The 8,401-nt window shown below is 43.2% G+C and overlaps 1 protein-coding gene across 7 annotated transcripts in view; it reads left to right on the top strand.

Annotated features, from left to right (window-relative positions):
• Positions 1 to 8,401, top strand: part of Nek4 (NIMA related kinase 4) — a 34,838-nt gene that overhangs the window by 19,952 nt on the left and 6,485 nt on the right. For 3 of the 7 annotated variants that reach the window (XM_029541867.1, XM_029541866.1, XM_029541870.1), the window contains 6 exons: positions 861 to 1,022; positions 1,979 to 2,128; positions 2,513 to 2,579; positions 4,271 to 4,404; positions 7,054 to 7,142; positions 8,024 to 8,226. In XM_029541867.1, coding sequence (XP_029397727.1) covers positions 861 to 1,022; positions 1,979 to 2,128; positions 2,513 to 2,579; positions 4,271 to 4,404; positions 7,054 to 7,142; positions 8,024 to 8,226 — 805 coding nt within the window. The remainder of the gene's footprint in view (positions 1 to 860; positions 1,023 to 1,978; positions 2,129 to 2,512; positions 2,580 to 4,270; positions 4,405 to 7,053; positions 7,143 to 8,023; positions 8,227 to 8,401) is intronic. The other 4 variants (XM_021203389.2, XM_029541868.1, XM_029541869.1 and 1 more) reach the window with 4 other exon arrangements.

The raw sequence follows: 8,401 nt of genomic DNA on the forward strand, positions 1-8,401 counted from the left end.
TTTCCGAGACAGGGTTTCTCTGTATAGCCCTGGCTGTCGTGGAACTCACTTTGTAGACCAGGCTGGCCTCGAACTCAGAAATCCGCCTGCCTCTCCCCCACCCCCACCCCAGTGCTGGGATTAAAGGCGTGTGCCACCACGCCCAGCTTGGTTTATCCTTTGTATTATCAAATTGAAAGAGTTCTTTATTTTAGATACCACTTCCTATGAGATACAAGATTTGACAATATTGTCTCCCATTCTTTTGGTTGTCTTTTTTCTTGTATTTAATTTTTTTCTTAGTTCTGATGTTTGTAACTAGGACATTAGACTTGTTAGATAAGTTATCTACCATTGAGCTACACCCCAAACCTTAGTTTTATATTTCTTTTGTTAAATTTATTTCTAAGTATGTTATTTATAATTGTTTTTGTTTGAGGCAAGAGAGTAAAAGCCAGAACATTTGGTTAATAAATGTCATTTCCTGTAAATATAAGTATTCATTTGAGAGAATGCTTCCTTTTCACTTCTGTTTTATAATTAAAATTATTTCCTAAATGTATGTGATATCTAGATGTTTCACCTTCACGGATGCCTGCGCACCAGGTGTGTGCCTAGTGCCCATGGAGGTCAGAAGAAGGCGTTTGATCTCCTGGAACTAGCGTTACAGATGGCTGTGAGCTGCCATTTGGGTACTGGGAATTGAACCCAGGTCCTCTGGAAGAGCAGCTAGTGCTCTTAGATGCTGAACTCTCTCTCTAGTTCTTCATTTTGCAATTTCAAAAGTAGGTGTGGAGAGTTTGGCATTTGAAGTTCCAGAGGCTGCTGTGTTGCTCTGTTAGTTCGTTTGTGTGTGTTTCTTTCATTTTGTTGCTTTTAAGGATCAAGTTACTGGTGTTGTAGAAAATCAGGACAGCATTCACTCAAGATCCCAGCCACACAGCTCTATGTCTGAACCTTCTTTGTCCCGACAGCGAAGGCAGAAAAAAAGGGAACAGACTGCCCATAGTCGGACCAAGAGCCAGGTCAGCAGTCTCTTTCCAGTGAGTTACTGTGCTGCGTGGGAGACAGACTCTGGGAAGCTTGCCTTTTGTTTAGAATGGTTAGCAGTTGCCAGAAAGTCCATAAGACATGCAGAGTGGATTGAGAAGCTGGGCCAGGGTAAGATGCTTAATAATGCTTTTAGCTATCGAGTGTTGGAAGTAGGGCAGGAGTGAGTGGGTTGTTTGGGAGTGAGTGGGTTGTTTGGGAGTGAGCGGGATGGACTGCTGCTCCTTCTGTGCTCTGCTGCTCAGCTTTGTTTTTCTTTTTATATATTTTCTTACATATATTATATATATATATTTTTTTTTTTCCTATGCAGTGCTGGAAAGCGAACCCAGGGTCTTGTGTATGTCCTAGAAGCACTCCAGTGAGCTTCAGTCCTAGTCCTCAGTGCTTCCTTTATTAAAATGCCTTCCATCAATACCCTTCCCTACACCTATGAGGTAGCCGCGTCTCCATAGCACAAGCAGGTCTTGAAACGGTGACTTGGTTGCCTCAACCTTCCAAGTGGCTGGGATTACGGCATGCACAGCCAGGCCTGGCATTTCATGCTGTGGATGCAGCCCAGCTGGTAGAGTGCTTGCCTGGCATGCATGTTGTCCTGGGTTCAGCTCCCTAGCACCAAGTAAACCAGGCATGGTGGCACAAACTTGTGATCCCCAAATTTAGTATATGTAAAAATGAAAATCAGAAATTAATGTTCATCCTTGCCTATATATAGTCAGATTGAGGGTAGCCTGAGGGACATGAGACCCTCATGAGGCTGAGGCAACCAAGACCTGCTTGTGCTATGGAGACGCGGCTACCTCGTAGGTGTAGGGAAGGGTATTGATGGAAAGCATTTAAACATTTTAAGGACAAATCACTGGTGAATGTATGAGGGACTTGCCAGTGAGAAATTTTAGAGACGGCTGTACATGGAACTGATAAACTCCCTCTCTCCCCATTACTTTAGTTCCAAGAATTACCCTCACGGCTTTTGCCTTCTCACCCTGGTATTGGGAAAGTGGATATCATACCAACACAGCAAAATGATGGAAACCAAAGTGGACCTGTGGCTGGGTCTGTAAACAGTTCAAGGACCAGTTCAACAGCATCAGCAAAGGTTTGTGTGAATGTGCGCTGGGTTCAAAATACTTCTTATAAAGCTTTGAATTATAAAATCTGTGGGTATCGTGGAGGCTCATATTAAAACATATCAGTCACACTTTACCAATTTTAGAAGAGACATATTTGCACTTTTACGACGTTAGCTTTGATTGAAATGGATATAGTCTTCAGTTCCAAAGATTGTCACTTGCAGTGAATTCTGAATATAAGAAATGCCATAGATCTAATAGCTGTAACCCTTATGTACTAAACTCCATGTCAAAGTTTCTGCTCCTTGAGAGACCAGGGGGAGGCCTTTAGTAGTATTAGATGGTGCATCACACATTGCTACAGTACTAGTGAGTAGAAACAAGAATAACTCCATGACTTTCTTTCAAAGGATCGACCATTATCAGCCAGAGAGAGGAGACGACTAAAGCAGTCACAGGAAGAGATGCTCCCCTCAGGTGAAGTTGATGCCCTTATCTAGGTGGTTGTTGATAGCTGGGAAGAAGCATCGGCTCTGGTTGTTAGCTCTACAAACTTTGAAGCAGCAACTATCCATTTGGAAAAGGACTTGGAAGAGTTCTTTAAATTTCTTAGATAAGCCTTATAAGATATTGCAGAGTGCTGACTCTTTACTGTCTATCAGAGAAAGAGGATCAAAAAGAGAGGCAAGAGCCGGGCGTGGTGGCGCACACCTTTAATCCCAGCACTCGGGAGGCAGAGGCAGGCGGATTTCTGAGTTTGAGGCCAGCCTGGTCTACAGAGTGAGTTCCAGGACAGCCAAGGCTACAAAGAGAAACCCTGTCTCGAAAAACCAAAAAAAAAAAAAAAAAAAAAAAAGAGAGAGAGGCAAGAACTGGACAGACGCCAACAGTTAATAGCATTATTGCTCTAGCAGAGGACCAACGTTCAGAACCCAGTACCCACACAGTAGCTCGTAACCATCTGTAACTCCAGTTCCAGGTGATCTGACACCTTCTTCTTACCTCCATATGCACCAGGCACACACGTAGTGCATATATATACACGCAGGCAGAACACTCCTACACAGAAAATAAAATTTTACAAAAATTAAAATCTAAAACAAATAGATTTGAGAGAGAGAAAGTGACACACACAGACACGCACGCACATACAGACACGCACGCACACACAGACACGCACGCGCGCGCGCACACACACACACAGAGACAGAGAGAGAGAGAGACAGTGACAGAGAGAGACAGAGAGACAGAAGGAGAGAGAGAGAGATAGCAAGCAAGCCAGAGGGCTTTGACCTTTGAAATCTCAGGCTGGAAATCCGGTGAATGTTTAACTTGTTTTCCCATCTAGCCCCTGCTTGTCAGGGACCCACACTGGGCTAAGGAATGTAGTGTTTTTGTTTTGTTTTTGAGACAGGATCTTGCTATTTAAGCCTTGGCTGGTCTAGAACTTACTATGTGTATGTAGACCAGGCTGATCTTGAACTTAGAGATCCATCTGCTGCTGCCTCCTAAGTGCTAGCATTAAAGGTGTGTGCCACCTGGCTCTATGGAAAATTGTATTTTTAAAATTGTTTCTTAATTGTTCTGATTGTTTTTAATTGTTATTTTATATGTATGAGAGTTTTAACTCACAGGTATGTAAGTCACATGCTTCTCTAGTGCCTATAGAGGTCAGAACAAAGCATGGGCTTCCTGAAACTGGAGTTAGGGTGCTTGTGAGCCTCCACGTCTGTGTTGGCCACAGAACCCGAGTCCTCTGCAAGAGGGTCAAGTGCTCTGCACTGCTGAGCCATCTCTCCAGCCCCTCATGGGTCTTTCTTACTCCAGCATCTAAAAGTTGTGTTACCGGTTTTCCTTTATTAAAGGTGACTGTGCCTCCACCATGATGGTAAAGGTGTTAAGGGTAGTATTTTGTTTTGTATTTTTAGTCTCCCCCAAAGGTAGGTTGTTACGCCAAGGTTCCAGAGTGTTAGATAACTTGTCCAAGGTCTAGAGCTGGTAAACCCAGGACTAAATTTGGGGTAAAGTGACAGACACCAGAATATGGTGAATATGCTTTTCGGGTTCCTCTAGATTACTCTTTCTATGGTCTCTTCTGTACTGTATACAAAGCCCCCTTAGCTGAGTCCAGCCCACTGCAAACAACTACTGGGTGCTCATATTTTTAGGCCCTGCAGTTCAGAAAACTCCAAGTGCAGTGGAGCCACTGAAACCACAGGAAGAAGACCAAACCATCCCTGCCCAACGATTCTCTTCTGACTGCAGCATCACTCAGGTGAATCACACACTCCCGAGGGAAAAGGTAGGTAGTCTATTCCTGGGAAACCTAATAAAGTGAGCTTCATATTGTCAGCATTGTTTATGGGCATTGCTGACAAGTTATTCCTTCTTGGAGTCAGGGTCTCGGTAGCCTAGGGTGTCCTGGAATTTACTGTGTAGCTGAGGGTGACCTCCAGATCCTCCTGCTTCCACCTTCTAGGTGCTAGAATACAGGCATTCACCTCCATACTCAGTTCATTTTAAGGTAAAAGCTTGATGTATAGCCCAGGATGACCTTGAACTCTTGATTCTGCTGTCTCACTGTCTCCAATATTCTGTTGCTGTGAAGAGATGCCATGACCATGGGAACTCTTAAAAAGGAAAGCATTTCGTTGGGCAGTGGTGACACACACCTTTAATCCCAGCACTCTAGAGGCAGAAGTAGGAGGCATTGAGTTTAAGGCCAGCCTGGTCTACAGAGTGAGTTCCAGGATAACCAAGGCTACACGGAGAAACCCTGTCTCAAAAAAACCAAAATGAATGAATGGAAGGATGGAGGCATTTAAATGAGGCTTGCTTACAGGTTCAGACTTTTAGCCCGTTGTTGAAATGTTGGAGAGCATGGTGGCACACAGGCAGGCATGCTGCTGGAGGACCTGAGAGCTCTACAGACAGATTCAGAGGCAGCGGAAAGAGTGAGACACTAGGCTGGGCTTGAGCATTTGAATCTCCAAAGCCCACCCCCAGTGATACACTTCCTCTAACAAAGCCACACCCACTCTAACAAGGCCACACCTAATAGTGCCACTCCCTGGTGACTAAGTGTTTAAATCTGTGAGCCTAAGGAGGACATTCCTATTCAAACCACCACAGTGTCCCAATTTCTGGGAAAGAAAGGCATTAGCCACCGTGCGTACCTCTCTCTTTTACTTATGATTAGGTAAGTAAGAGGGAAGGGGAAGGTTAAAGCCTTGCTTGCTGGGTGGGAGGTGGAAACAACACACTGAGACTCACAGCTTGGCATGGTGGCGAATGTTCTGTACTTGGGAAACAGAAGCAGATGATCTTGAGTTCGAGGCCAGCCTGGTCTACTCATTGGGTTCTAGGACAGCCAGGGCTACACAGAGAAACCCTGTGTTAAAAATACCAAACCATCATCATCATCATCATCATCATCATCATCATCATAAAATTAAAAAGGAACTCATAAATAAAAGGGTTATGCTTAACTCATTCAAGGTATACATTCTTAAAAATGTGTATGGGTGTTTTAGCTGCATGTATGTCCATTCACTACATGCATGCTTGGTGCCCATGGAGGCCACAAGATCCCCTGGAACTGGAGTTACCCATGTAGGTACTGGGGAATGACGATCAATGCTCATAGCTGATAAACTAATGACATAGATTTCCCAGGGGTTCTTGTTAACACTTGGAAGTTTAGTCAGAATCCTTTCCTAGGGAATTGTGTGTCTGTGTGTCTGTCTGTCTGTCTCTCTCTAATTTTTTTTTTTTTTTTTTTTTTTTTTTTGTTATTGGGCCTCACGCATGGTAGGCAAGTGTACTACCACTGAGGTTTTTCTAGTTTTATTTTGAGACAGTCTTACAAAGCCACTGATTGACCTTCTATTCATTGTGTAGCCTATTCTAGACAGGAGTTTACAATCTTCTTGCCTCAGATTCTGAAGTGGCTGAGATCCCAGGCTTCCACCTTTGGGCCAGGCTGAGAGTCTCCAATGGGCAGCGCATTGTCTGTTTTCTGTAGCAATAAATGTCCCATCAGTCCAGCCAGATTTTTTTTAAGAATCTTTTCTTTTTTTTTCTTTTTCTTTTTCTTTTTCTTTTTTAGAGATTTATTTATTTATTATATGTAAGTACACTGTAGCTGTCTTCAGACACACCAGAAGAGGCCGTCAGATCTTGTTAAGGATGGTTGTGAGCCACCATGTGGTTGCTGGGATTTGAACTTAGGACCTTCAGAAGAGCGGCCAGTGCTCTTAACCGCTAAGCCATCTCTCCAGCCCCCCAGCCAGATTTTTTAATTCCTTTGCTAATCATTAACTTTTAGTTTCCTGTTTGTGTCAAATTATTAAGGTTTTTGAGATAGAGTCTTCTCAAATTTACTATCTATAGCCTTGGCCAGCCTGGAACTTAGTATAATTCTTCTGTGTCAGTTTCTGAGCACTGGGGTTAGGTTATGAACCACCACACCAGGCTGTATTGTTTACAGTGTCATTTAGTTACTTCACTAATTGACATCTGCACTTTCTGAAGCTGTAAAGTTTATGTGAATTATACTAGTAACCCTGTAAAGAACTGTAGTAATCTTACATAGGGGCAGGTGGAAACTGCCTGGTTGAGGTGGCATTGTCACATTAAACATGGCAGCATTCCTTCTGGAGTAAGCCCCCTACCTGAGAACCGAACTGCCAGAACAGCCATCCATTCTTTTCTGCCAAGGAAATATCTTGATAACCAAGACTGTGGTCTTGAAAAGCTTCATCCGGCTGTTCCTCAGTCTTAAACTGTCAACTTTGTGTATGAACTGTGACATCATTTGAGTAAATTATATTCAAGTTTTCTGTTAGTTTCTCCTTTTTAATTGTATGCAATTAAATTGTGTCTAATTATTGCACTTAAAACTTTCTGAGTATTACATCCTGGTTTTGTTGTTCTTTCTCAACACTAATAGGAGAAGAAGCTGATACATGGTCTGTCTGAGGATGAGTTAAGTTCTTCTACAAGCTCAACTGATAAATCGGATGGGGATTCCAGGGAGGGGTAAGTCCTTGGTTATCTGTCTCAGTTATGTTTGAACTGAGTCTAAAAAGTATTCCTACCTGTGAGACTCATCCTAATATTACTTGGTTATGTGTGTAATGGCTTGTGGTACATGCTTAAAATATATCTTCTGTGAGGGACTTGAGTGACTGTCGGTGGTTAAGAAGGATGGCTTCTCTTCTGAAGGATCGGGGTCACTTCCCAGCACCCAGATGACATTTCACAACCATCAATAGCTCCAGTTCCAGGGGATCCCACACCATCTTCTGGCTTCCATGGGCACTGCATGGATGTGGTATACATACACACAGGCAAAACACCTATACACATAAAATAATTTTTAAAAAATTTAAAAAGGATTTATTTTTTATGAACACAATATAATTTTCATTCAGAATGCTTAGCCTATAGTCTTTTTTTTTTTTTTTTTTTTTTTTTTTGAGACAGGATTTCTCTGTATAGCCCTGGCTGTCCTGGAACTCACTTTGTAGACCAGGCTGGCCTCGAATGCAGAAATCCGCCTGCCTCTGCCTCCCGAGTGCTGGGATTAAAGGTGTGCGCCACCACGCCCGGCGGGATCTTTGTTTTTTATTTTTTTTATTTTTTTAAGATTTATTTATTATTAGCTGGCCCGGCTTCTGCCTGACGCTTTTGTTCTGTATTTTGAGATGCGTGTGCTCTGTCCTTAGGCTAAAAACTCGACTCCTTTCCAAATCATCTCTCAATTGTATTCATCACTGTCTTCCTGTAGATGCCTTTTGTATTTTACAAGGAGCTTGTGGTTGCCTGCTGGGCATTTGCAAGCAGAGCTCCCTAAAGGTCATTTCATAGTTAACTTTTATTGTGAAGTCAAGTAAATACTAAGGAGGCTTTTCCCTCAGGAAGAGTCATACAAATGAAATGAAAGACTTGGTGCAGCTGATGACCCAGACGCTGAGGCTGGAAGCCAAGGAGAGCTATGAAGATCTCCAGGTCCTAAACCCAGGGTCAGAATTCAGACTTCATCGCAAGTATCGCGACACGCTGCTGCTTCATGGCAAGGTTGCAGAAGAGGCGGAACCCCACTGTACAGAGCTGCCTACCGGTGCGTAGTTTATTCTTTCCCAGCAGAAGCAGATGCAGAGTGGAAAACAAGCCGAGGGCTTGCAAGTTGTTTTGACTTTAACTTTTCATCTGGATATCTATACAAAAGGCGTGTCTTGTAGAGTCAATAGATATATCCCACCGGGCATGGTGGCGCACACCTTTAATCCCAGCAC

The sequence above is a fragment of the Mus pahari genome, chromosome 8 (assembly GCF_900095145.1).
Source record: "Mus pahari chromosome 8, PAHARI_EIJ_v1.1, whole genome shotgun sequence".
NCBI classification, from domain to species: Eukaryota; Metazoa; Chordata; class Mammalia; order Rodentia; family Muridae; genus Mus; species Mus pahari.